The 27,951-nt window shown below is 37.1% G+C and overlaps 3 protein-coding genes across 9 annotated transcripts; 2 read left to right on the forward strand and 1 right to left on the reverse strand.

Annotated features, from left to right (window-relative positions):
• The first annotated feature begins 670 nt into the window (after nucleotides 1–670).
• LOC104607146 (uncharacterized) lies at nucleotides 671–6,195 on the forward strand. The gene is made up of 3 exons (XM_010272680.3): nucleotides 671–1,516; nucleotides 3,051–4,536; nucleotides 4,621–6,195. The coding sequence occupies exons 1-3, from the start codon at nucleotides 1,228–1,230 to the stop codon at nucleotides 4,805–4,807; spliced, it is 1,962 nt and encodes a 653-aa protein (XP_010270982.1). The 5' UTR covers nucleotides 671–1,227; the 3' UTR covers nucleotides 4,808–6,195.
• A 1,270-nt stretch (nucleotides 6,196–7,465) lies between these two features.
• Nucleotides 7,466–18,600, reverse strand: LOC104607148 (Chaperone DnaJ-domain superfamily protein). 3 transcript variants are annotated; one of them, XM_010272683.3, is made up of 7 exons: nucleotides 18,462–18,600; nucleotides 13,910–14,002; nucleotides 12,703–12,733; nucleotides 8,925–8,951; nucleotides 8,708–8,840; nucleotides 8,517–8,585; nucleotides 7,466–8,349 (listed from the first exon to the last, which is right to left on the reverse strand). In XM_010272683.3, exons 1-6 carry the CDS (start codon nucleotides 18,525–18,527, stop codon nucleotides 8,531–8,533), a joined length of 405 nt encoding a protein of 134 aa, XP_010270985.1. In that variant the 5' UTR covers nucleotides 18,528–18,600; the 3' UTR covers nucleotides 7,466–8,349; nucleotides 8,517–8,530. The 3 variants fall into 3 exon arrangements, with proteins under 3 accessions (XP_010270985.1, XP_088757433.1, XP_088757432.1); XM_088901307.1 differs by lacking the exon at nucleotides 18,462–18,600 and adding an exon at nucleotides 15,273–16,201; XM_088901306.1 differs by lacking the exons at nucleotides 8,517–8,585; nucleotides 8,708–8,840.
• A 112-nt stretch (nucleotides 18,601–18,712) lies between these two features.
• On the forward strand, nucleotides 18,713–27,501 carry LOC104607147 (uncharacterized). 5 transcript variants are annotated; one of them, XR_016084074.1, is made up of 2 exons: nucleotides 18,713–18,851; nucleotides 18,946–19,074. XR_016084074.1 is itself a non-coding variant. In XM_010272681.3 (2 exons), exon 2 carries the CDS (start codon nucleotides 19,228–19,230, stop codon nucleotides 21,091–21,093), a length of 1,866 nt encoding a protein of 621 aa, XP_010270983.1. In that variant the 5' UTR covers nucleotides 18,713–18,851; nucleotides 19,067–19,227; the 3' UTR covers nucleotides 21,094–21,327. The 5 variants fall into 5 exon arrangements, 3 of the variants coding, with proteins under 3 accessions (XP_010270983.1, XP_088757431.1, XP_088757430.1); XM_010272681.3 differs by having other exon boundaries at nucleotides 19,067–21,327; XM_088901305.1 differs by lacking the exon at nucleotides 18,946–19,074 and adding an exon at nucleotides 19,097–21,327.
• The last annotated feature ends 450 nt before the right edge of the window (nucleotides 27,502–27,951 follow it).

Genomic DNA, 27,951 nt, shown 5'->3' on the forward strand with positions numbered 1-27,951 from the left:
ATGTTTTATTTATTTTTTAAATCAAGAAAAAAAAAAGAGAAGATAAGGAAGAGTGAAGAATGACGTGGAGAATTCCACTTTGCAGATATATAGAGGGAGAGAATAAAACATAAAAGAAGACGTCTGCTAGGTGGAAGGGGTTCATTGTAAGTTGGTGGGGTGGGAATCACATGGGTGTTTGTGGCGTGAGCGAGTCACTTCACCTATACTATTACTAGAAGCCTATGAATACCCCACCGTCACGTATAAGTTGATGATCATGGAAGAAAGGGAACCTTTCCCTCCTGGCGCACGTTAGCCAGGAGAGGGGACTTTAGAAAGAAAGGTTTTTTTCGTGTAAATACAAGTAGGAGGGATAGTCTAGCCATTTTCATTTCTCAAATAAAAGTGTTTTTTTTTTTTTTATCAAAAGAGAGAGATCTTCATTTCTCAAATAAAAGATAAAGAGTATGGATGATGGATGGATGGATGGTCTCTTCCCAGCTTCCCTCATTCAGTCATTTGTCGATACAATAAAAAAAAAAAACGGTACAAAAGTCGCATCTGCCCAACGCCAAACAGACTTTAGTAAAAGAAAAGGACAAGACGGCCATTTGAGTCATCGAATCGACGCACGCGGCACGCAACAACAAAAAATCAAATGTACAATTTACAATTGGATCAACGGAGCACTTTTGTCAATTTCTAATTTGAAAAAAATATATTTGGACTGCCAGTGCTGTCCACAGGCTTCTCTCTGCGTGATAAGTTGCCATGCTACAGCAACAGTGGGATAGATATAGCCACGTGTCATGTGGACAGTGGCTGGGGATAGCCAAAGTTTGCTATAATTTGCATTTTGTAAGTTATAAGTTTTTCAGTCAGCAAAATAGACGACGACGACGACGACTACGACTCGTCGTCACTCGTGATCGTAACGCCCGAGGATGAATGCATACAACTACAGGGGGGTGGGGGCTCCATCATTTCTATTTCCCGCGCACGATAGCATAGTTAAGGGAAGAGAAGAAGCTGCAGCGGGGTTAAATTTGTAAATACCCTGTTGGTCCACGTAGCTTTTAGTGGGCATCCATGATCTAACCCATCGTCTCGTCTCATCGCCAAAGAGGACTTTGAAGCATCAATCTAACTGCTCAGAGAGGCAGACCAGCAGTTACCGACGCTATCTGCTAGACTAGATTTCTATCCTGCGCCTGACGAGGTACTATCGCCAGCGGCAACGAGAATATGGGTGGTGGTGGGAGCGGGTATCCGGTCACCTCGTCGCCGGCGGACGAAGGAGCGGAGCCGCAATATGTGTCTGCAAAGACGTCGGTGTGGTGGGATATAGAGAACTGTCAGGTCCCCAAGGGATGCGACCCTCATGCGATTGCGCAGAATATAAGCTCCGCCTTGGCGAAGATGAACTACTGTGGCCCCGTCTCTATTTTCACCTATGGAGACACGAACCGAATCCCGGAATCCGTCCAGCGTGCGCTTTCCAGTACTGGCATAGCGCTTAATCATGTCCCTGCTGGTATCGACACTTAAAAGCCCTGGCTTGGTTTCTTTTCTGAATGGTTCCATCGGTTGATGATGAAACCCTAGCTTTATTTGTCTGTTATTTGTTAGTTTCTATTTGAAGATGATTGGTTTTGCTTTTCTCTATCGTTTTTTCCTATGTCGATCGATGCTATAATCTGTGTTCGAGTTGTTGTAGTTGATCTTTGTTATAGAAATCCTAAGCTGATCTTTTGATGGTGTCATAATGTATATGTTCAGTTTTTTATATAATTTTTGTCAAAGATAGTTATGTTTATAATTGTAGATACAACTAAAATTCTTGTTCTGATTTTACTCTGTTTGATATATGTTTGTATCGGTTAGTGCGGATAAATTCTAATTCGTTCATTCATCTCTGCTTGATCTGGTAATCCATCTTTATTTATTTGTTTCTATTCATCTCTTTTTTGATCTGGTAATCCATCTTTGGATTCATAACGATTTTAAAGCTTTTCTTGATTTCTATACTCTTACGCTTCTAAAGTGGCGATCTTTTTCTCTGTTTTATTTCTGGTTTTTTTAATTCTCTCAAATGGTTTATTCGTATTTTAAAATCAATTAGCGTGAAATTCCCAACCCAATAAATAAAAAGAAAAGAAAAAAAATGGAGAACCTACCCAGTAAAGGTGATGGAGACTTCTTATTGGCGGAGAATGGTTCAATAACAATGTTATTTCATGTTATTTTGTGAGTGTTTTTTCTTTGGGTGGAGATCTCGTATTTATATTTGGCACTGTGGTACCAGCTTTGTTTAGTTTATCTGACTCTACTGCTATGGTTTGGCAAACTTGATCTCTGTAAACCCAAGATATTGGTTCCTGCTAACTCGTGAACGGTCCGTTATATATAATCTTATTTTAGGTATTCTTTTCTTGTTTATACTTTATTAGTGTTTGATGAGAAAACTGATCATTCTTTTAGCATCTTGAGCATTTATGGTAAATCCATGGTGTGTGGTGTTGGTAATGAAATATCACATGATTATCTAAGCAAAATGCTCCTGGATCTACATGTGTCTGGTGATAAAAATGTTCTGCGTATGCATAGCTTTTCTTATTTCCTTTTTTCTTTTTAGGCTGTGTTTGGTTGCAGTGCAAATTTATTTGCACTAGTACAAATGCAAAGATGCAAATTCTTGTTTAATTTTGTTTTGGATTTTACTTTATTATGCTTCATTTCTTAATTTACTTCATCTGTACTGCAATCAAACAAAATAAGCTAAAATTTGGGAAAAAATAGGTGAGAATTTACACTAAAATCATTTGCATTGCCATGGTTTTGCATCAATGCAAATTTATTTGCATTGCAACAAAAACACAGCCTTGGTCTCAGTTTGGAAGGAGTACAAATACAAATATGTAGAGTACAAAACCTTGTATTTTGTATTATTTTGTATGTATTTGTACTTGTATTCTTTCCAAACTGAGCCTACCAAACATTATTAGCTGGTCTTACCAAATAGACAGAGAAACATTTGGACTTAGCTTTCTCCTTGTTAATATACGCAGGTGTTAAAGATGCCAGTGATAAGAAGATTCTTGTAGATATGCTTTTCTGGGCGGTGGACAATCCTGCCCCTGCAAATTTTTTGCTGATATCTGGTGACCGTGACTTCTCCAATGCTCTCCATCAGTTGCGTATGAGGAGATACAATATTCTTCTAGCACAACCACAAAATGCATCTGCACCACTTCGCGCTGCAGCAAAGACCGTATGGCTTTGGACCAGTCTTTTAGCTGGAGGACCTCCATTTCCAAATGGTGATTTACCACATATTGGTAATACCAATAATATATCCAACTCAGACATTTTGAAAAATTCAGTTGTCGATGCTGTTCTGGTAAACCCATCTATTAATCCCATTTCTGAAAGCTCACTTTTGGGAAGCCAAAAGTTTGTCAATAGTGGAAGAAATGGTGATAATAAAAACAAAGGGAAACAAAACCGAAGAAATCCAAATCAACCAAATGTATCTAGAACTTCAAGTGCGCCTATCGGGATTCAAGAAGGTCAGATCAATGGAAACTCCCATCAATCTGGATATGTACAGACTACACATTTTAAGGAAGCACCTCATGAATTCTTTGGTGCTAGTCAGCCTCATCCCTCCTCAAATGTGCCGCCTCCTGCTTATATTCCTGGGAATCCTGATCCAGCATGGATCAATGGAAATGGCATTGCCAGCAATTACCAGCATCAGTTTCAACAGTTGAGACCAAACAGTATCCCTGTGCAACCTTCCTTTACACCAGGTAACTTGTTCCCACCAAATTCTCATACCCTTGGGTCTCATCAAATGCCACCCAGGGCTGATGGACCTGCCTTTACATCAAATCTTCCTACAAATTTGCCTGATATTGGGAAGATAAACATTTCTGAATACCCCAGCAGTATTCACAATCCTCCTAGTTTCCAACAACGAAATGGAGAACCAAGACCTAAATCCATGGAGTCCCCAAGCCCAGTAAGCTTGAGTATCCCACAAACTGGACATGTTTTGCATAATACCCCACAATTTTACCATGACAGTTCAATTAGTAGATATCCGCCTCGTGGACCAGAGTTTCAGCCCACTTCTGCAATCGGTGCAAATCCAGTTCCCAGTAATGGAGTATGGGGGACCCCAGGATGCCCACAACCTTCTGAATATGTACAAAGCCTTATAGGCGTTATCTTGCTAGCCTTGAACACCTTAAAAAATGATATGATGGCACCAACTGAAGCAAACATTACTGATTGTATTCGATATGGAGATCCCAAGCATAGAAATACTGACATTAGAAAGGCCCTAGATTATGCCATTGAACAACAAATGGTAGTAAAACAAGTTCTAGGTGCATTGCAGTATTATGTCAGTAAAAAGGAGAAGCTTTGGAAGTGTGTGGACCCTTTAGGTGGTAATCCTAAGCAGTACCCGAAGTCAACGTGGGATGGAATTCAGAAATTTCTATCTTCCCCTATTGGACGCTCTGCAATTATGGCTTCTCAATGCAGGTAAAGCTTTGGTGATCCTACGATTTGGTTTAGCACCTGGAATTGAATTTCTTAGTGAATTAATTATTTCATTTTCTATAACAGGTATGAAGCAGCTACTATATTAAGGAACCAATGCTTGAAAGATCTTGTCTTGGGTGACATACTCAAGATTTTGAACATGGTAATAACTAACAAAAGGTGGATTATCACTCATCATTCAGGTTGGCAGCCAATTACTATTACCCTTCCAGAGACCAATACAGATGTAGGTACAAGAACTAGCCCTTGATTTTGATCAAGGCTCTTTATGGTAGGAGAAGGGGCCGGAAGATATCATGAATACAAACAGTAATACTTTGATTTGAAGACAGGAATGATGGTCGTTTTTTGCATGATGGTTTATAAAGTAGGTAGAAAGAAACTATTTTAGAAATGGATTTAAGAGGGTGAACAAGCGAATTCCGAAGGACATACTTTATATTTTCTTTTAATTTTGATTGTTGGAGTACTTCACGAGTGTTAGTAGGAATATGGAAGGTAGTACTTGAAAGGAGCACAGACAACCAAAAATCACTCTACTTTGCAGCTTAGGCTTCTTTTTGCACCATAGATATGGTTTGTCAAAGAGGCTATATTTGGGATAATGAGGTATTGCCCACTCTTAATCTTCCTTTAGTTCTTTGGCCTAAATTGTGACATGCTTAGCTGGGTTGAAATGTTTAAAACTCTTTTAGACAGCTGCTACAGAGAGTTCATGTATTTTTGGTTATGCATAAGAACTTCAGGAGGTGAATTGTCTTACGAGGAAAAACTTCATCACGTGAACTGTCAAGAGGGTATGTAATATGGTGGTTTCTTATGTACTTTTCTCAAAGGACTAATGGATTTTAGTTACACCAAAATGGATCATGACATAGGTGCACAAATCCTGGAGAGGATTAGTTGTGTTTCTGGGATAACTTTCAAGGATTTGGAAGCTTTCCTATTTGCTGAACCAGAAAAAGACATCTTAGATTTAAAATAAAGGGCAGACTATATAGGCCAAAACAGAAGCTTGGAAGGAAGGCTATCAGTGCGTTGTGATCAGTATCATGTTATAAAGGTATTGGATGGGAGTTGGTTTCCTGATTACAGAATTCAGAACGTTATTATTGATATGCATTCAGACTGCAGTAGGTTTTCATCTTTTGGTCCATCGTGTGACATCAAGCAGTTGCAGTCATCACAAGTCATGTTGTGAATGAATACCATCGTACCATCGAAATCCATGAAGGTATGCTGATAATAGGATCGCATCAAAGCAGTTGCTGTAAATCGAGCCAGGAAGGTTCACTGACAAATGCTGTGTCAAGAATGCCTGATAATTTCCATTTCAAAATTTATGTTTCGTTTACTGTTTAAACGACAATGTTTTTGCTACAGATGTCCTGGATTGGAAATCTTATGCTTGTTCTGCTATATTTTCTTGTAGATACATGTATATCCCAGTTGAGAATGAAACTTTTGATGTAGTGTTGTGATGTAGTGCAAACTAGAGGCAACAGAATGGCGTCATGGCGAGTCTGATTCTTCTTAGGCTATTAATTTGTTTGTGTTCTGGGCAGGGAACAATGTTGGAATATTTGTTATTTCTTTTAATTTGAGATATCACAGAATAAAGATTCCCGAGTTTTTAAAGAATTGGAGTTAAAGTTTTCAGTGGTTTTCCTGAGAAAGGTGTATGGTATTTTGTGCTGGGTGCTGACAGCTGAAACTGAACACGGGAGGAAGCGAAGTAACGTACAATGAGTGGGGTGTCATTCAGAAGATTGCTTGTATATCGAACGTTCCGTGGATAGAAAGAAGGTCAAGTAGAGTGATGTACGCTAGCAGGATCAACCATATATATAAAAGGCTTAAGAAAGAAATAATAAGTTGATGGAAAGTTATTAGGAATTTCACCTTGCTTCAAATTTTTATTTCTCTTATTTTGTCATACTAAACATAGCCCAACGTAGTAACGTATATTATGGGGTCAGCTACTATATATGGGGTCAGCCACACGAGTCTATCCGTTCAATTTAATGCTATATCCACCGTTAAATTTCTAGTGCTTAAATCATCGATCTATCTCTATCTCTTTTAGCCTTTTTCTGTTGTAATAAATCACTTCTAATTGGAGCTGGCTTTTTGCACTTGTAACAAATCACTTCTAATTGGAGTTGGTGGTGGTATATGCAAACAACCAAACCATCTTAGTCTGCCTTTCATGGAGAAGGGTAGGGTTTAGGATCTTCTATGCAAACGGCCAAATCATCTTGATCTACCCTTTCATTTTATTACTTAATGGAGTTACACAGGTTTTTGTAGTGCATGGTTTTTGAACTGCCATTGACCTAGATGGTCGGACCGTTTGGCCTAAGAACCGTCTAGGCAACCGATTCCATTTTATTTCAAATCCGGTCCCTGGCCAAAAACTGTTGAATCGATCAATGACTTGTTGACTTGGGCGGTCAAACCGTCAACTTATTTGACCCATTTAACAGTTTTTTGCCATTTATAAATTTTAATTATTTTTTATTTATTTTGTCAGAATGCATCCATTTGAACCAGAAGGTTAAACCGTCAATTCAAAAACCTGTGACCAGAACGGTTCCGATTCTGGGTCGTTTTTTAAAGCATTGCTGCAGTGATTTGCCTGTCGATCTCCCATCATATATTTCCTCAATGCAAGGTTTATCTAATAGGGCTTCCCTTCATGGAGAAGACACCCAAAGGTTGTGTTAAAAAGAAAAGAAAAAGAGGGAAAGGGCGTTAGGAAATAGGAATAAGATCACTTGGGGGAGGGTGTTTGCAGTTTGCACTTTCATAGAATTCTCTGTTTTCAAAATCAGAACTGCCTAACCGAGAAGCTAACTAAACAATGGAACTAAAAAAGAAAAGAAAAAACTAGATAAGCAGATAATAGTTTGCGTTGAGTCGGATGCAAATCAGCTTATATTGAGAACCCAGGAAATTCAACAAGCTCTGTTTAAGGAGCCTCTTAATTTTAACCACAATCCTATATAGATGTGTTAAAATGCAGGATTCCCGATACACTCGATTTCAGCCACATAAAGAAAAACAGAAAAAAAAAAACAAAACAAAACAAAAAAGTGACTATACCAGTCACGAGAAGAAATTGTTCAAAACTCAGATGTTTCTGTATCCACTATCCACAACGTGTTCTATCATCTATGAAGGAGAAGATGCCAATTGCGAAAGCCAAGTTGAATAGACATGAACCATCTTTTTTTCCTGAGGGATGATGAAGGTATTAATCTTTTCAGAAGCTGTCACAACTCACAAGAAGCTGATAGGAACGACAAAACGGTTAACAGGAAGATGGTCGTCATTTCTTGGAACTCCGACGCCCTCAGGGACAGGTAGAAACGAGGGTTCAGAAGCAAGATATAAAGGCTTGACTTTGAGGGACCAGACCAGACATGACAGTCAAGCTCAGTGAAAGCCTTAAGCCTCCTTCAGGGTTTCAGGCCAATGATGAGCGAAGCCATTTCCTCTCTATCCAAAGTCTTTTCAGTCTTTGCTTAAAAAGGTCCAGCTTCAGCTAACGGTCCAGGAAGATGAAGATATAGCTTAGATATTATTACTTATTGCTAGAACACATTTTTATCTTTATTAGTGCTTGGAAAGATGATTATACACCTCGGATCTATTAGAAGAATACATCTGTAGGGCTTAGAACAAATACTGACATAATCCAGCACATCCTTTTCCATAGTTCCCCCATATTCAATATTCCATTTCCACCAGGAGAAGGATTCCCAACCACTTGCAAAAATTTGAAATAAACTGGATAAAGAGAGAAAAGAAAGCGTCAGTACATGAACTCCAGAGCACGTCAAGACTCTCTCTCCATTTAATTTGCCATGTCTAATTGGTGCATTTATGGGGAGCAAAATGCACAAATTCATCCAGATAATTGGAAATGCATGAATGCACGTTTGACATTGCTTTACCCTGTGGTTTTCATTCAAGGTAGAAATGGATTGTGAGAAGGGTATGCTTCTTTTTGCTTTTGATAAGCCCTGAAAATCATCCACAATAAAAAAAAATAAAAAAAAAATCAAAACATTTGTACTCCCAGAGACCATTGGCTCCTTGGAACAGGGTGAAGTGAGTAAAATTTACAACTCAGACTATTACTCACCTCGCAGCAATTAAGCCACCCAATGTCACTGTCCCCAAAACAAGAAAAAGAAATGGGGCCTTAACCAAAGCATTATTCTTTCTTCCCCCGTGAACTTTTGGAACACCCCATCTCACGACTTGTGCATGTGTAGCTGGTCAAGAAATATCGTGTCTGGAGGGTGAAACAAAAGGCATAAAAACTGAACAAATATGCATACATATCAAAAGAAAGTCACCTTCTCTAGAAAGTTCCTGCTTTGTTCCTGCAATGACCACGAGAAATTATATTCAGTAAGAAATCAATATCTTTTTCCATGTCCAGGTAATTAGTCTCTCATCCGATTACACATCTAGTATATAACCCTTTGAAGTTTCTTAGCATGGTTTGCAAACTCAAGGCTTGGCACCACTCATGCATTTCAACAATTACTTGGATACATTGTCCTAGTGGCTCCAATATGTTATTAGAAAGGGGAAAAAAGGATAAAAACAAGACCAAAACCAGGAAATAAAGCATTAACAGTGAGTGATCTAAAAAAGGACCAAGCATTCACATTTTTTAATGGGCAACAATACATCTTACTATTACAGTAAACTGCAAATATGAAGATAACACTATTTATAAGTAAATAAAAACAACCATTTGGCCTATCGACTGCCTCAAACCAAAATCATTGGAGGGGAATTCTTTCAGTATACTCACTGACATTTCTGGGAAATATGATGTAGAAGCATAGAAAACCATGCTTTTCCTAGAAAGAGACCAGAATAGAAAGCATTAGATAAACACAAAGGGAACACATGGTGTCTGGAATAATTTCCTTGTATTCTCCTTGAGCATTTCCATGCAATGCTATGAGTGTCAGCGTTCTCAGTGAATATCAAACATGCAAATTTAATAAGCTGCTGTTTTAATAATGTTTAAGCCAAGCAACTACTGAAGAACAAAGAAAGTAACTTTTTAAGTGCATCCGCCACATTTTTCTTCATCATCTATCCCAATATTTTCCCTATAATTTCTTCTGAGACTTTATCCATTGTACCAACAGATGAAACAAAATACATACCCAACTATCAAGATGCCAAACCTGATTTTGCATCCTACTTTGAACACCTCTCCACTATGTACCATGGTAATAAAGCCAGTAACTTCCCAAGATACTTAAGAGTCCAAGAAAGGACTTAGATTTTGTAATTTTGTCATGGAGAAATTTATCAAATATCCATCAGCTAATAGAAGCCTTCTAAACCTTGGTCATCTTAAGCATGGGGATATGGCCAAATTTTAAGGATTCATATAATGATACAAGAATTTTCAAATTGCAGAGGTTACTTCCTTACTTTCCCATATCTTTAGAATGATAGAATCCACCTTGATCTTTTGAATTGCCATTCAGTACCAGGGATGACACTACTAAAGTACCTTCCCTCAAATCCCTTTCTTATGTCATTGCCTAAACATTTATCATAAATAGCATGCTTTTTCTTCTATCATTTACAAAATCTTCCTTCAGATCCTCCTCTTTATCCTCATCATTTGAGTTCATGTAGAAAGTTGCTCTCTTTGTGGCATCAAGTTGATGCTATCTCCTGCCAGGTGATGTTATCGCTTGCTCTCCATTTTAAAATATACTTCTTCCATAGCCCTTTTGCAATGTGCGGTTACTAGTTATTTGTCATCAACATGAAAATCCAATTATGCCTGTTCTTCATCTTCAGATGGCACTGGACCTTTTTATGCAGGGCTATTTCTTCAACCATTCAGCAAGGTGCATTCTAGCAGGCTGCAGCAGATCTTACCCTTCCCTTTTCTTTTATATATTTTTTTTTTCAAGTGAAACATAAAAGGAACTATGCTACCTGGATACTTATACATGCCTAGTGTACCAATGTCGGACATGGTACATTTCCTACGATATACTTTACATCATTAACACTTTATATTTGCAAAATCATATGTTTTGATAAACCATACTACACATCCAGAACCTTGATAAATGACACTTATCTTAAAAAATTATATAAAGAAGCATGATATAATCATATTATATAGGATAGCCAAACCCATATCCACATCCAGAATTTAAGGAAATGGAGACTTGTATACCCATTTCAGTATCTGCTCCATGTCAGTCATCTGTGCCTGAATATCATAGGAAATAAAGCCCCAACTTTGAAGCCAACCGTTCTTGAGGAAAGAGGGTTTGAGGTTCCTTTGATGCATACTTGTAAAAGATATTAATTAAAAAATAAAAACATAAAAAGGACCTGCAGACAATGCTAGATACTTCTAACAATGTTTTAATTTGTTTTTACCATGTCCACATGATTATAGAAAAAAGATAATGATATAAAATCTTCAACTTATTTTATTTTTTGGGTGTGTGGTGCTAGTCTCAATCTGGCAAGTGTGAGAATGTGGGTTCAAGTCTGAGAGTGGCTACATGGTGTAAAAAATGTCAAAGGTTAGGTCTGTATACAGTCCACTCCTTCCAAGACCCTGGGTATCTGGAACCAACATTGGGCAATGGCCCTTTTGATGTTTTTATGATAACCATAGGCTGATCATCCAAAAAGAATGGTGGAAAAGGCAAGAATATAAGAATAGTGAGAGAAACATGTGTGTTATTGGAAAAAAAAAATAATTATTCAAAAAAAACGCCACATGCTTCATACAAATAAAAACAGATTTTTTTTTCTAACTTTTCCTTGTTGAAAAAAAATGTATGGTTCTTGCAAAAAATAAAGCATATCTAGTACAAATACATAGTATCTGCACCCAACTAAGGCTAACCAAAATCCAACACATTCCAGAGGAAAATATAGTCATTATGCTTTCATTCACCATACAAAACCAAATATTGCAAAGTTTACAAATTCTAAAACATTGCTACAAAGTGCAATCTTAATTAGGATTTGTTTTGAGAAACAAAATGGATAATTTAGGACACCAAAGTGACAAGTTTAGTTACTGAATTACGAATCCATAAGATGGAACCTATCCCTCCCAAGACCCTAGATGGCTGGGACCAACATTGGGTAATGGTCTTTGAATTAGACATCCATAAGGAAGAAGATGATGGGGAGGATGCCATTACAGATACTTGGGGTGGTTAAATGGAGCATTTTAGGCCTTATGATTACTGTGGTCCTCAAGTCCATGGAAACTCTCAATTTTTCTTAGGTGCAATTTTGCTTTTGTTTAAGAGAAAAACCTAGAAAACAGACTAGGGACATCTCTCTGTTTCCTGGCAAAATTAGATGGATTCCTAGGAGCTCAATTTTAAATCTGATGACCAAGGAAAGCAGGCATAGAACAATTCTATGCCTGCATAGGTATTTTTTCCCCTTTTGGTTATTGTGCTTCAAAGTTCTTTTTGTATACTCTTGTACATCCTCTCATGCACACTTTCTATATTCTCAGTGGAATTTCCAGTTAGTTTAAAAAAAATGAAAGAAAATAGGATACTGTTACAGATAACTGGCTACATTGTTTTCCAAAAAGCAGATGTCTTTGTTTCTTTGTTTCATGTAAAACTGGAAAACAGATGAATGAGACCAGAAACAAACTAGATAGTATTTTACCATATCAATTTTATTCTGGCATAAGAAATCTTGATGCAGTTTTGAAACAAGACATTGCATAAACTTATAAAAATAACAATGAAAAGAACAGCAGCACAAGCAAAACATCTACAAGCAAATCAATAGGAAGAATAAGAAACCACGAGTTCAGTTGACAAGTAAACACTAAAATTAACCACATCAGGTTAACTGAACAAGTAAAAAAATCATAAAGAAACTAGGGTAAACCATTCAAGAGTACAAATCTATCAATGAAATAAGTAAACCATGTTCATTCAGTTAGTGCTAAGCCATCTCATATCATCTTCACTGTCTGGATAGCCCAATATTTGGTAAAGCTACTTAAAAGTTGGCCAAGGAATTTGCAAACCATGCGCATTTGTTAAAGTTGTCTCAAGCTTCCACTTAACAGATAAAGGTGAATCTTACCAGTCTGCAGACATGAATATGCTTCTGAAATCTGCAATAAAAGAATTACAAATGGTCATACTTATAAATACAAGTGTCACTGGCACTGTATGTATATATCTATAATACATATACACAGATGTGCTATATGGGAGTGTCTTGGGTATGGTGAAAGAGGACAAGTCCACCCATCTGGGGGAAAGGTGCCAACCAGCTGGTTGGTAAGGTCTCCTGCTGGTCATAGCAGAGACTTGGGACCGAATCCCGCCTGCACCTGGGTTGGGGGGGAGGGGTTAGGGGTTAGGGGATGGGCTACCTCTCGTTGTGTAGCCCTTCATAAGAAATCAAAAAGTTTACCCATCTGGGGCCCTTATAACTGGCACCTGTCCCATGTTTTTTAACTTTCAATAATCAGAATTGACCAATGGATAGGTCCCACTAAAATATGGATGTACCAAAAGTTAATTTAACATTACAGATTTTTTTGGTAAGATAATATTACAGATTTTAACTATATAATTTGATCATTATTTGTAAAACTACTTTTTGACTCTGAAAAAATTTTCTCCACTGTACCAACTGAACTTTGCCAGGATGATCTTCTAAGTAGTACCCATTACAGATTTTAACTATATAATTTGGTCATTATTTGTAAAACTACTTTTTGACTCTATGAAAAAAATTTCTACACTGTACCAACTGAACTTTGCCAGGATGATCTTCTAAGTAGTACCCATCTTCCAGTAAGTTCTTATGCTCAAAACAAAAGATGGTTGGCAAGTTACAGGACCCCAGACACTTATGGAGGTCCTGTGTCCCCAGACCCAGATTGCCAGTACATATATAACACAGGTTAGGAATTACAACCTCAACTGGTTGAAATTAGATCTTTTCTGTTTAATTGCAGCATCCCAGATATGCGAGAATGTCCTCAAATTATTGAACAAGAGGTACACCAGAACACCCAAAATAATGCAAAAAACAGTTTCATAAACACGAAGAGGTACACCACTTTGCCAATACATGAATAGTTGTCTAAGAATATAGAAAAAAAATATATATATATAAAAACACCGGAGTTTCAACAGAAAAAAAGGGCCTGAACCCATGGATAATCTGCTAGTACTTGACACCACAACCATGACATATAGATGCATTCCCAAATTATTGAACAAGGGAAAAATAATAGCAACAACAAAAACAACTCGTGCAAGCTATAAATGCTTACTAATTTAAACTTGGACTCTGCATGAGGTTTCTCATTTGCTGGAAATCGATCAGGATGAGACTCCCATGCTTTCCTTTTGTATGCAGCTTTAACCTGCAGTGTCCAATGCAATCTCATTATTCTTATTTTATTGGAAGGTGTAGCTCAAACTGAAACAAAAATATATGATAGGGTCTTGCCCTAAGAAATGCATATTGTGCAAAAAGAGGAATAAAAGGAGTAAAAAATATCCTCCAAAAAAAGTTATAGTTGTGACCAGGGACATGAATGTAATGTTTTGAGAGCAAATAGGTAAAGATTGAGTTCTCTGAATTTTTTTTATCTATTCTTGTAGTTTTGCCTTTTGACAGTAGGGATATTCCGGTCATTGTACATGTTTGTAATGACGGTTTTCTAGCCTTAGAGCTTGATGTGTCTAGTCATGATTCAGTTGTCTTCAATTAAGTAGCTTAGAAGTTATTGAATTTTCTTTGAGTCAAATTATGATAATGATCTAATTACGCAGTGGTGGTCCAAGCTATATAGGGTCTTGGGAGGGGTGGACTGGATACAGAGTTAAGCTTTGGACTTTTTTTTCTGCACAAAGTGACTGCTCTCAGACTTGAATAGACATTCTTACTCTTATGATAATGGAAATTATGTATTTTATATTGTATTTGGATTAGCTACCTCTTAGTCTATAGCAAAAAACGTGGAAGAATGAATGGACTGAGTTTATTATTTTCAACCATTTTTCGTCCTTTTGTGTCATTCATGTGCTCTCATATTTGGATGACCCTATAAGCTTATACCACCTTTCTTCTATCAGTTATCATCCAAAAACTCCATGTAAAACCCTAGTTTTTGGAAATTTGATATTTTCTCTCATTAAAGGCATTTTTTATCCTGTTGTGGAAAACCTGTTTAGAGTGCTTTCCATGGTTTTCAAAACCAGACCGGAAAAACTGGGAACCGGTCACCTGACTGGTTCCGTTTTACCCCAAAACTGCTTTTTGGCCAAAACCGTTGATTTGGTCAGAACCATTGACACGGGCAGTCAAACCGTCGACCCAGACAATGGTTTTTGCCATTTTTTATTTTTTTATTTTTCTGTCAGAGCGGGCCGTCCGTTCGGACCAGACGGTCAGGCCATTCAACCTGGGAACTGGACCCAATTACGGTTCCCTGTCTGGTCCGGTTTTAAAATCCTTGGTGCTTTCTATAAAGGATCAAACCTTCCCAAATGGATCCAGTGACAAATGTACATAGTTGTTGTAATTTCTCTTTATGTTTTCCAAATTTCTGTAACTGCTCACAGTTATCTTGTACAGAGTAGATTATATATACAAGAAACTAACCAACTGCAAGTCAGGTTGGTTCTTACAATTTCCATGTCTTACTTTTAAATGGTATAGCTCTTGTTGTCATTCATGGATGTTACTGAAAATAATAGAGCATCAGCACAAACTCAGGGAGAATCTTCAAATCATGGATCTGCTTGCACTATTACAGTGGTTCCCTTGTCAAACTTCATGAATCTCATTTCCATTTGCCTTGATAGAAGCAATTATCGTTGGACTGCTCAGGTTATTCCTGCTCTTAGAGGACACCAACTTTTTGGCTATGTGGATGGGTCACTCCCCTGCCCATCACAGTTTATTGATGGTAAAAATGGAAACATTATCAACTCAGATTATTCTGCATGGCAAGAACAGGATCAATTGATCCTTAGTTGGATTCTTTCCATTTTAACAGAACAAGTTTTAGGCTTTTAGCCGAAGTTGTGGGCTGCACAACTTCTAAGTCAGTCTGGGATAGACTGAACTGACTTTTCTCTTCTAATAAATCTCGGGTGCATGATCTGAAACTAGAACTTGCCCATGTCAACCAAGGGGATCTCTCCATTACTGATCATATACAGAAATTTAAAGGACTCTTTATGATGCACTGGCTGCATCAAATTATTTTGTCTGACTCAGACATGATATACTATCTTCTTGGTGGCTTTTCTGCAGAATATGATACATTTGTCATCACAGTCACTAAACAACTTGATGACTTGACTCTTGCAGATGTGCAGAGCCTTCTTAATTTTGAAAAGTGGCTTGAACGCCATAATACCACTGTTTCAGCCAATACACCTTCAGCCCATGTTGCCACTCATAAGAAAGACTCTAGTGCTGGTTTCAATTTCTCCTACAACAATTTTGGATGCACTTCTCAACAGTACACTAGCATCAATAACAAACATCACTAATAGCACCAACAACCCCAGGCATGGCTTCAAATAACAACAACCATCAATCTGGGAATCATGATACCTTGGTTGTATGTCAACTATGTGGGTATATTGGACATTCAGCTGCTACACGTTGAAGATCTCTCTCTCTGTTGGTTCTAACAAATAGTCTGCTTCTGCTTTCACTGCTGCAATGTCTTTCTTCTTCACAAGATGGAACTTGGTTCCCTGACTCTGGGGCCACCAATCATCTCATTTCTGATTCAAGCATTCTTTCTATACATGATGACTATAATGGTATGGATCAGATCACCAGTGGGTAATGGATCCACACTTCCTATTTCACATATTGGCTCCTCCACGTTGCATACTTCTCATGGTTCCTTTCTATTGCGTAATATTTTTTGTGTGCCTCATATGACTAAGAACCTGTTCTCTGTGAGCCAGTTCTGTACGGAACATGGTGCTACCTTTGTTTTTAACTGTATGGCTTTCTCTGTAAAGGACAATGTGATGGGGCAGATACTCTTGAATGGTCCTCTGATCGTTCTTCTGCATTCATTGGAGTGTGCACATCCAAGTTAGTTTGGCACCAGATGATTGGATATACTAATCTGTGTAAAATTACACACTAAATCCCTACATACAACCAATCACTCTAAACATCTCTAAAAAGTTCCATTAAAGAATTCCATTCCTACACCTATTTTTTATTATTTTATTTTTCACTTTCTTATAGAGAAGTTGCAATTTTAGAGAGAGAGAGAGTGAGTGAAATTTATAAAAGGGGGTGGATGTTCAACTTTGTCATTGAGATGATTGGCTTAATTGAAAGGTTTATGGGTATAGGTGAAGAATATCACATTTCTATGCAAGAGAGGGATACTAAATTTACATAACCCTATGTTATGATGCAGAAGCAGATAAACTACTGGCAATGATGTTGAATCCGTAACAAATTTACTTTTTCCTTGTAGTGAAACTGTGGAAGCTAGGTGCCAATCTGCCCAGTGCAGCTTGTATATTTAATAAGTCCACCTTTGCCTTGATGAAGAGTGGGAATGACAAGTTCATAAATATGTAAGAGTGGAAAGCAAGATGCAAAAAGCACTACCCAACTAATGATGTAAAGTTCTATTCAGTGGTGCATACTTTAAAGGATGTGTTTTATCAGGAAGCAACTAGGGTATTAACACCCAGACAAACCATCAATAGTTTATATGATGAATACTAGTTTTGGAGATTTTATTGTGCACATAAGATTTTGATACCTTGGCTATAAGAAACCAATTCCACTGTTTTGGCAACACCTAAATCAAGATGATGACTTGAAACAATGTCATATGTATCAATTGGCTGAGGAATAAAAGCTGAGCATGGAGATTGTATACAGAACTCCCTCCCTCCCTCCCTCTCTCTCTCCATGCATTTTCTATAAACAACTTAGTTTAGCTCGAGCTTGAAGGCCTATGACATGCTTGTACACTATATCATCTCAAATTCAAACATGGAATCCATTACCTACTTTTTCATAAATTCATCAATAACTTTTGGAAGAAGACATGGGCAAAAAAGGGGAGTACAGTACGCCAGTACATATCACCAACTCTTATCTGAACAAACAGTGCGTCATATAAGTTGACAAACTTGAGAGCAAACAAGATCCATGAAGACACCTCTTGGATATCCAGGAAAACCAATATGAACAACCAGATAGCACTGGAAAGCTTCTTCTTCTTGGATTACATATCAATTCCACAACAGTTGGCCCTTGAAAATCTCTCAGAAAAAATTTCTACACCTTGTCATTGATGATGTACCACTACTAGAGATGAAAACAGTGAGGCCAAGAATACACTACCCATAACGCAAAGATATTCCACAGAGAATCTGATTTCTAGAAGTGCTGAGTATTAACTACCGAATAAAACATCTATAATTGGTATCACCTTTGCAATAAGTTACTTAGAATTGGGTCCATCACAAAACCCAAGGCAGAGCGAGCATTTCTTGCTAGAGTAACTTGAAATTGAGTGAATGGGAGGAGCAGAAATTTGGAGTAGCAGTTATTTCCTACGATAGGAGCCACTATATTAAAACCTTACTGCTACAGAACCTAATCGTAATCACTGAGAAGCCATAACCCAAAGAAACAAAGCAATAAATTACAATCCTTCCAGGAACCAATTACGATGCCGCAAACTTATCATCTAAAGTAGACAAAATTCACCCAAATTAGATAAAAATAAAATGCAAGTCCAAGCTCTGTTTTCTCTTATACATTTGAGAGAAATTATAATGAAATTCCAAAAAGATATATTTGGTTTTCGGTACCTGCGATGGAGTCGGACGAGAATTCGGTGGAAGTCCCAGCAACTTCCTCGCTTCGTCCCCCTTCATCTCCGGATTTTCTTCGGGTCATTCAATCTTTCTCCACATTCAACCATATTTAATAAAACACATATTTTTGAAGGCCCGGATGAACTGTTTGACCTTAGTACGCTACTTGGACGGCCTAGATCACAATGCTTTATATTATGTCTATCGTTAGGCAAGCTGATAAACAATGAACATGATCGGCGAGACAAAAGTCTTCAGAGCTCTCAGCTTATTTCACAGAGTAGAACTAAGTAGAGACTGGAAACAACGAACAACGGAACAAGGCAGACTCTATAAAGGATATTTCTTGTTTATGTTCTGCTAAATCATATCAAGTTCAACCAGGTTAGAAACTTATATTTCCCTCCCTTGTCGTTTTTCTGTTTTGTAGTTTTCTGTTTCAATGGCTACTAAGCTCCCGTCTTTCATCATTGCCAAGCCAATACCGAGATGGGCTTCTCTAATTTCATCCTTTTCTTCGGTTTCATGCGTAACCAACGCTCAAATTCCTCTCGAAAATGATCACAAACCATTTTACTCGATTGAATGTGAATCGGCAGTTCGTTTCTTAAAGAATGCTTTATGCCCAGATAACTTAATCAAAGCTTTGGAGTCTACAAGAGATTTGAGCTCCGCAGTCAAGGTATTCAAGTGGGCTTCTCTTCAAAAATGCTTTCGTCACACCGCTGAAACGTATAGTCAGATTATACTAAAGCTTGGTATGGCTGGAAGGGTTCATGAAATGGAGGACTTTTGTTATGAGATGGTCAACGTCAAATGCCATCATGCAGATGAAGCATTCTCAAGTGTAATTCATTCATTGGTTAGAAATAACAGGCTCACAGAAGCTTTGCAGGTTCTCCAGATCATGAATAGGGGTAACTGTAGGCCTTCAATTGTTGTATATAATCTTTTGTTGGGTGCTATTGTCGAGGACAATAGAGACTTTCAATCTGTTCTGTTTTTTTATAAGGAGATGGTTAAAGCAGGAAATATTCCCAATGTTGAGACCTTGAATTATCTGTTAGAGGCTTTGTGTAAAGATGGTCGAATTAGCACTGCTTTGGATCAATTCAGAAGAATGAACAAGAAAGGTTGTAAACCTAATAGTAGGACATTTGAGATAATAGTAAGAGGTCTTTGTGTGCAAAACCGAGTTGATGAATCAATTGTGGTTTTGGATGAGATGTTTGAGCTAGGTTGTAGAGGGGAGGAGCATTTCTGTAATAGCATCATACCTATTTTCTGTAGGGCTAATAGAGTGGACCAGGGGCTAAGGTTGTTTAGAATTATGAGAATTTCTGATCTTGTGCCTGAACTGTTAGTTTGTGGATGTTTGGTTCAGTGTTTGTGCAAGAATATACAGTTGAAGGATGCAATTGAGGTTCTTGAAGATATGATAGAATCTGGTTTAACTCCACCTTCTGATGTGTATGTGGATATTGTAAGTGGACTTTGCAAGGCAGATAAATTCAGTAAAGCTAAAAACTTATTAGAGAAGTATGTCTGTGAAACTTATCCTCATAATGCTTTGCTGCAATGTTACTGCGATGCTGGAAAATTTACTGAAGCCAGTGCTTTACTTGAGAAAATGGTTGAGAGGAGTATAGCTAATAGTTTTTCCTGGAGCATTCTCATAAGAGGTCTCTGTGAAAAGGGACGGCTCAGAAAATCTTTTGAAGTCATAGCTAGAATGATTGTTTCTTCATATTCCCTCAATGTTGCCATTTCCTCTGCTCTTATTGTTGGCCATTGTAAAGTGAGAAAGTATGAGGATGCTCTAGAACTATTTAGTCAGGTTCGTGGCAAATATTGGGCATTAGATTCTACCTCTTACGGTGAGCTGATTGAAGGTCTTTGCCACATAAAGAAGATCCAAGAGGCTGCTGAAGTGTTTCATTATATGTCTACTAATGAATTTCCTCTCAGATCTTCCTCATTCAATATGTTGATTGAGGCCTTATGTTTAACTGGGAAGGTGACTGAAGCAATCAGGCTACGATCGTTGGTCTATCATTCAGGCACTTTTTGTAGTCCTGTCACCTACACCACTATTATGCTCTGCTTGTGCAATTCAGGGAAAGCAAACAATGTCTCTGTGCTACTAGCTCAGATGTTGGTGGAGGGTTGTGTTTTTGATGCCAAAGCATATGATGTCCTAATACAAGGCATGTGCATACAGAGCAGAGCAAATGATTGTGCTATTTTATTCAATCAAATGATTGGTGATTGTATAGTTCCTGACTCAGAAACTCTAGATAGTCTGCTGTCTTGTTTGTCCCGTTATTCTAAGTTGCATATGATTGCAAACTCATTGGATAAACTTGTTCACAAGGGTGGTGTTTTTAGTTCTACAATGTACAACATGGTGATCAATGGACTCTGGAAGGAGGGTCATAAGCATAAAGCCTGTAATTTATTGGATCGGATGTTGGAAAATGGGTGGGTTCCAGACATTTTTACTCATGGATTTCTAGTTGGAACTATTGCTAGAGAAGAAACTGAAACAGAATTAAGAGCATGTCATGATTTCATCTTGCAGGACAAGGTTAGCAACATATTGGCTGAGGGATTGGAGAAATTGTAAAGAAAAAAAAATCACACTTAAAGAGTAGGTGTAGTTGCTTCTCTAATTGGTTGAATAATTAACTTCTTATCTTGGCAATATTGGAAGATGCGGAATGAACCATTTCATCATGCTCCATCAAAATTTTGTGGAATGCAGGGTTTGACTCTGACTTTTGTGGCCCTGATAGTAGTTGTGGCAAATCAAATTTTAATGCCTATTTGTTATGCCAATAATACCATGATAAGTTTGTTCTTGATAGCTTAAGCTACAACACCTAGGATGTCTTTGTGAATTCTCAAAAGGTAGCATCTCATAAATTTATTCTACCATTATTTTCTGTATTGTGCTGCAATGCCGCATTTCTCCATTGTTACATGATGGTTATAAGTAATTAATGATATATACCTTGGAGAGATTCTGAGGTTTCAACAGCTATCAAGTCCCACTTTCCTTTTCTTTTTCTTTTTGACAGTAGTCATGGGGTAATCTGAGAAAAGGAATGATCCGTGGCTCTTCGGAGTCATGGGTCTTTTAATTTTTACTCATAAAGTTTAGAATTCTTTGAAGGTTCTTCACTTTGCATCAATTCATATTTCTCTTAGTTGTATGCTATGAACATTCCACAGCATTATCTATCCTTATTATCTTTATATTGAGTCTGTTACTCTTTTACATTTCCTTCCTGAAGCATTGGACTTTATGGCATTGCACAATTTGAACACTCCCGGATCAGCTACCACAATTTCCTACACTAAAATTTAGATTGGAAGTTCAAACAATATATTGCTGATAAGATTGGCTTGAACGTCAAAAATGTAGCTAGGTGCAAATCTAGGTACACGTCTTTTCAAAGCAGGGCACAAATCTTTGAAAAAGAATTAAAAAACAAAAATGCAAACTTGAATTTTAAAAGATATTAAATGTTAAACACAAGCATTACATACAAAACATATTCAAAGTGAAAATGAAGTTAAAGAAAACAAATGTGGATCATACCAAAGTGCTTCAAACACTCAACTATTCAAGCATGTTGAAATTTCCAGTCTATTTATATTACCTCCTAGTTCATTACTTTAAGTAGCTAGTGTAATGTTATACATCTTGAATTCCCAACCCTAAGAGATCAGCCATCTGTCCTTGCAAAGGTCCCTTGAGACAAGTCTAAACAAGTTTATGTGGGAGGATGGGGTGGATCCAGACCTAAATTTTTGGCCCATATGCATAAAGGAGTTGGTTTCATGATTTTAGTGGTAGTTAATTCTATTTTGGGATTGGGGATCAGATGTTAGTTGTATTTTGCTTCTTAATGGAAATTTTTCTATTTGAGACTATTAGCGCTCCCCCCTCTTCTCGAGACTGGCTTCATCCAGTGCAAGTCCATGCTCACACCGTTTGAACAGCCTCTTGCAACCTTACATTGGGAATATCTCCCCATGAAATAAAGCACATAAATATGGAGGTATTCCCAATGCAAGGCTGTAAAGGCTGTTTGAACGGTCATTGCACTGACCGAAGCCAAACTCCCCCCTCTCAGGCTTTTCCATTCATTCATCCATTGTGACTTTTGGTTTTTCTCCCCTTATGAGTTTCTTATCGTCTCAGTCCAAAACCAGGATAGTGCAAGTCCTGCTGTTCAATGGTGATCACGTTAGCTGAGCTATTTATTCCCATTTTCTATTTATCTATCTTCTTCTTTCACTATTTTTTGTTTTTGGTTTCTTTATTTTATTTCTTTATCCATGATTAAACATGAATTTTTCCTTTTTTTTCTTTTATTTTTGGTTTTCATATGCTTGGATCCCAATTGGAAAGCTTGAGCATGACAATTTTTATTGGTGGAACATCCAACTAGAATTTCTGTTCAAAATAGATGGTTGCTATGTAGTGTGTCAATTCTCTCTTTTAATCTCTCCATAACAGTAAATAACAAATGAATCCCCTTATCTCATTTTCTTTTTAAGCTGGAAGTTGCAATCAAGTTATGTATGCATTTTACCCCCAGTAGTCAGAATTAATTAGAAGTCCATATCTTCAAAGTACTCTATTTTTTTAATCAAATATTAAACCCATGATCCGAGTGAGACTGCTGTGTCCAGCATATTATGGCAAAAAAAAAAGAGTAATACAGTACTATTTATAATTCTGGTATAAAAGGAACTAATGCAACAATGGGAGAAAACCAGAAAAAGAAAACTGAAATGACTGTCAATTTTTGCATCCAATAAATTGCCAAGTTTCTGTAGTTTAAGAAGCAATTAATTTATTATTACAATGCTGGTCTCAATTCCTAAGCTTTAATTTTGTCATTGATGCAACAAAAGTGGGCCCCATGTGGCTGAGGCCTATATCCGCATGGCTCCTTTAGCATTCATGTACCCCAAATCTAAAGTGAGCTTCTCTTCTTGCAAGCCCATATCTTGGGCCCAATCTTTGATCCACAGTCTTTCCTCCACACCCACCACAAAAAATGTCAACAATGGAATTAAATGGAAAATATTTTGTAATTATATTTTTGTAGGATACTTGCTTTGCAAGAAAAACGTCTTCTTCTTATGATTCTCATAAATATTAAGATTCTGTTGTTGATAAAGACAGTAATGAGGGGATCTATTTAAAGTTTAAAGAGCTTCCCAACTGAGCCACTATGCTTGATATTAGCATATTCTTCCTGAACAATGCAGGCATACAAACCAAGAACATTCTTCATAACATTGTTGAAGGCATAAAAATGTCTTATGCATGCAGAGTAGATAGCAGTTAATTTGCACAGCTTCATGTCATTAAGAAAGTTTTACATAATTTTCTATTATTTTCATTTTGCAATTGTCAAGTAGTTTTCTATTCAAGCACTAATTAACTTGATTATGTCAATATATACCAGGTTAACACTGCGAATCTTCTGTAGTTCTTTCCAGTTGTTGCACTTGTTGTTATTTATTGCTTAGAAACTATGGTTTTTTTTCTTTTTTTTTTTTGTTTCTTTCTTCCAATAAATGAAGGGCATGGTATTAAAAACCTATTCTTTTAGTTTATTACTAACAGCCTTTTTTGGTTTGTTGGAGATATATACTTATTGTGGACCTCATATAGTTGGGTTAAGGCTTGGATGATGATGATATACTTATTATGGACCATGATTTGACAAGTAGCAAAAACCTTGTTGTCACCAATGTACAGGATTCTGTATCCAACTATTGTATTTCTTTTCCCTCTCTTCCTTTTTTGCTTCAAAGCAGTCAAGAAATTTGAAGACACTGTTTCGGAAGTTCTGGTCCCACTTACAACCAACCTGTATACTTAGCAATTGATAGTTCAAACTTTGGTTTACATATAGGATGGACCTATCCTGGTTTCTCTTTGAAGATAAAGGAATTAATTCTAAGTATTGGCACCCCTTGTTTCTTTCCTTTATGGATTGTTACTGAAACTGGCTATATAGAGATTTATTCACCTTCATTTTGTGTTGGTTTATTCTACTTTTAAAGTATTTATAGAAAATAATTAAATGAAGTGGCTTTAATATTTATTTTCTCATGACTTAATCTAGGGTGTGAATATAGTGGAGATCTAATCTAGCCAGTATAACCTTTCTGCGGAGGTATTTATGTCAATTGGATAGATGTTCTTTGTATATAGATATATACTAACCGTTACTTTATTTATGTTGGTTTATAATACTTTCCTTTTTTTTTGATAAATAACAGAGACTTTTATTAAAAGATAATAATAGAAAAGGTACAAAAGGAGGGGTAAAAATTCGTAACCCTCCCAAGAAAGCAATTCAGATTACAATGTTGCTCAGAAGAAATTAACTCTTCCCATCCCTTGTTTGGCCAATGAATCTGCCAAGGAGTTGGCGCACCTCTTTATCCACTGAAACTTGACTTTCATATTTTGGGTGAGATGTCTAACTTTCTTTTTTTCATTCAGAAACTTCCACAGACTAGAAATATCCCTCATCAACGAATTTATAGCCAACTTAGAGTCACCTTCCACTATCAATTTTCTGATATTTAACTCTTGCGCTCTTTTTAACCCTTCCAAGACAGCCAATATTTCAGCTCTAAGAGAGTCCACCCCATCCAATAGAACCAGAATACAATGCAATAATTCGACCTTCATCATCTCTGAAGGCTCCCCTTATACCCGACAGACCTGGATTTCCTTCACTACTACCATCAAAGTTTAGTTTAGTGAAACCTGAAACTGGAGGGGACCAAATTGGGTGGGATACATTCTTTCATGGAGCTGACCAAGCCATTTCTTTCCACTTCCTGATGATGTCTCCTTCCGAATAATTTTTAAAAGTTAGCAAAGTTTTAACCCAATGGATCACCCTTATAGAAATCAGTTCAATGATTACACCCTTATTTCTTTCTTTCCCATGAAAGGTCCGTTGATTCCTTTCCACCCAGACTGTCCAACATACAGCTGCTCTTACACACCTCCACAGAATTTTCCCTCTCTTCTTCAGCCCCCTAACAGTAGTAGAATGAAATAGGCTTTGAACATTTGGGGGAGGGGTCCACCTGCCACCAAAAAGAGAGAAAAACCAACACCAGATTATAATACATTCCTTTCCCTTCTTTTGCTACATAAAAATGAAATTTGAGCTTCATGTAATTTCATTATGCATCTAGTAAGGGTAGGGAATTGTGTGCCATTTCCTCATATTGTCTTTTTCAGCCCCACTTTTCTTATGCATTTGCTGGTTTCAGTCATAGATTCATAATTATTTCTTTTGATCATGAAGATGGCGGTTTAGGTATATTACATGGTTCCCCTTTATCTTGCTTTCTAACAATTGATGCAAGAGATCAAGGATTAGACACCATTGAGTTTTGTAACTGTTGTCAAACAGTTCATAGACCAACTAGGTTTGAGCATTATAATTGCATCTCAATTAGATTGGTGGGGATGTTTTATTGTACTAAAAAGAGTTTTTACTTTTACTTCTAGATTTTATTCTTTTTTGAAAATTAAAAGGAGTCTTGGTTTATAATGAAGGAAATATGTGCATCAAATCAAATGCAGATACCTGGTTTTGTTATTATGAAGATCTCCTAATTAGATACAATGTCTCATCAGGTGGCAAAATTAAGATTTAGAAAGACAAATTTCCACCTCTCTACTCTCTCACCTCCACAAAGATAGCCTTGTTTCCAAGTATGTAACCTTCTTAGAAATAGGGTTAGTTTGAGATTTCAAGGCTTAAATGATGTCTAAGAGACTCTGAAGTCCCAACTACCCTCAATTCTCTGAGTCATACAAAGATACGTTCCTTGATAATTCTCTCATGACTGCAGGATTTGGACCCCAAACCCCGTTATTCTTCCACTTGTTTAAATCCCTTACCTTTGGTTCCTCTACTCAGCTAGTTTATCCTAATAAATCTATTTGGGTATGCCTAGTTCCTTCCAAGATCAGATCCTTTTGTTGGAAGGTCTATCTTGATGGAATCAATTACTCCTTTGAAATGCTTCACAGAAAAAGGCTCTATTGGTACTGTAAGAAGTTCCAAATGCTGCTAGGTGATTCAGAAGCTGTAAAAAACATAGGGTGACTCAGTTTCCAAAAGATTTCACAAGGTTGAAAGGACTGCTTGTGGTTGGGCCTAATAAAAAGGTGAAAAAAACAAAAAGTTTTTTAAGCGAAGCATTGGGTTTTCTGTTCTTACTTCTGAAGAAGCTTCATAATTAGTTAAGTTTTTGTGTGGTGCTACGTCGGTGTGTGAGTTTTGGTTGTTGAGTTTGGATTTTGGTGGTGAAGAATATTTCTTTTCTTCTCTCGAGTGATTTCTGGTCACCTTCCTGTAATCTTCTTTTTTTTCTTTAATATTTTTTTCATTTTACTTTCAAAAAAATTTCTTTCAACCCATGCGTGTTTTCTTTATAGAGCAAGTGATGAAAAATCTTTTCATTTGCTAATCTATTTTAATTTTGCAGCATGTATTTGGTAGTTTCTTTTCTCTCTATTTAGATGCAGGTTGGGCATAAAAAGCTTTTTTAATTTCCCTACTTGCTTACTGACAAAGGGAAAAGGAAAGCGTTTGTGGAGATGCACCAGAATAGGGACATTGTGGTGCATTTGGAAAGGGAGAAACACCATATTAATTAAAGAAAAGACCCAATATTGGAAGCATTTGCACTTCTCACGACTGATGATATCCTCAGAATTTGGCAACTTGTGGCTTCCTCATAAATGAGGCACACCTCTTCTGTTGCTTGGGGTCCTCCAACTCCTAAATTGATCAAGATGATTTTGGTTGTCTGCAGTCTAGGGAATTTATAATTATCAGTAGGGGAAGTATTGAGATATTGGAAATGGGCATCTTAACTCTTTAATGTACACTTCAATCTATATGCATGATATGCATGGCTTAATTTTGATGATTAGATGCATGTGTATGTGCTCTTTTTTATGGAGTCCACCTAATTCATATGCGACTTCTGTTAAATTGTATGTATGTTGGCAGTTGGCCCCAGCCATGTGTCTGAACTCTAATTCTCCTAACCAATGTTATAAAACACAAAGGTGTGACGTGAGGTGTTCCATTACCTAGAGTCGTGAGGCATCGTTTAGAATGCAAGAGGTATAAACCTCCTTAAGAGGAGGGTGAGGAGAAAGATGGAAGAGCAAGGGAAGGAGTAAGAAGAGGAAGGAGGATTTCATTTTTCTTTATTTTTAATAAAAATATTTTATATTAAGAAGAATGAAGATGCATATTACTAGTTGTCTAGTTGAAAAGGGGGCCTGTCGTGAATTCATTTGTATGGTATATATCCTAAAAACTTTGACCAATCGATCAAAACCCTCCCGAATTTTGGTTAATACCTAGTTGATTGGTAACAAGTTGTATGTTATGGATTCCATGAA

The sequence above is a fragment of the Nelumbo nucifera genome, chromosome 3 (genome assembly GCF_055504915.1).
Source record: "Nelumbo nucifera cultivar China Antique chromosome 3, China Antique-T2T, whole genome shotgun sequence".
Lineage (NCBI taxonomy): Eukaryota > Viridiplantae > Streptophyta > Magnoliopsida > Proteales > Nelumbonaceae > Nelumbo > Nelumbo nucifera.

Excerpts from the sequence above, each read along its gene's own strand:
- LOC104607146 (XM_010272680.3), top strand. The coding sequence starts at position 1,228 with ATGGGTGGTGGTGGGAGCGGGTATCCGGTCACCTCGTCGCCGGCGGAC. Across the intron at positions 1,517-3,050 it reads GCTTAATCATGTCCCTGCTG|GTGTTAAAGATGCCAGTGAT; the intron begins GTATCGACACTT and ends TAATATACGCAG. Across the intron at positions 4,537-4,620 it reads ATTATGGCTTCTCAATGCAG|GTATGAAGCAGCTACTATAT; the intron begins GTAAAGCTTTGG and ends TTTCTATAACAG.
- LOC104607148 (XM_010272683.3), bottom strand. The coding sequence starts at position 18,527 with ATGAAGGGGGACGAAGCGAGGAAGTTGCTGGGACTTCCACCGAATTCT. Across the intron at positions 12,734-13,909 it reads CAGAGTCCAAGTTTAAATTA|ATTTCAGAAGCATATTCATG; the intron begins GTAAGCATTTAT and ends CTTTTATTGCAG. Across the intron at positions 8,841-8,924 it reads GCAGGAACTTTCTAGAGAAG|CTACACATGCACAAGTCGTG; the intron begins GTGACTTTCTTT and ends TTTCTTGACCAG.
- LOC104607147 (XM_088901304.1), top strand. The coding sequence starts at position 18,910 with ATGGCTACTAAGCTCCCGTCTTTCATCATTGCCAAGCCAATACCGAGA.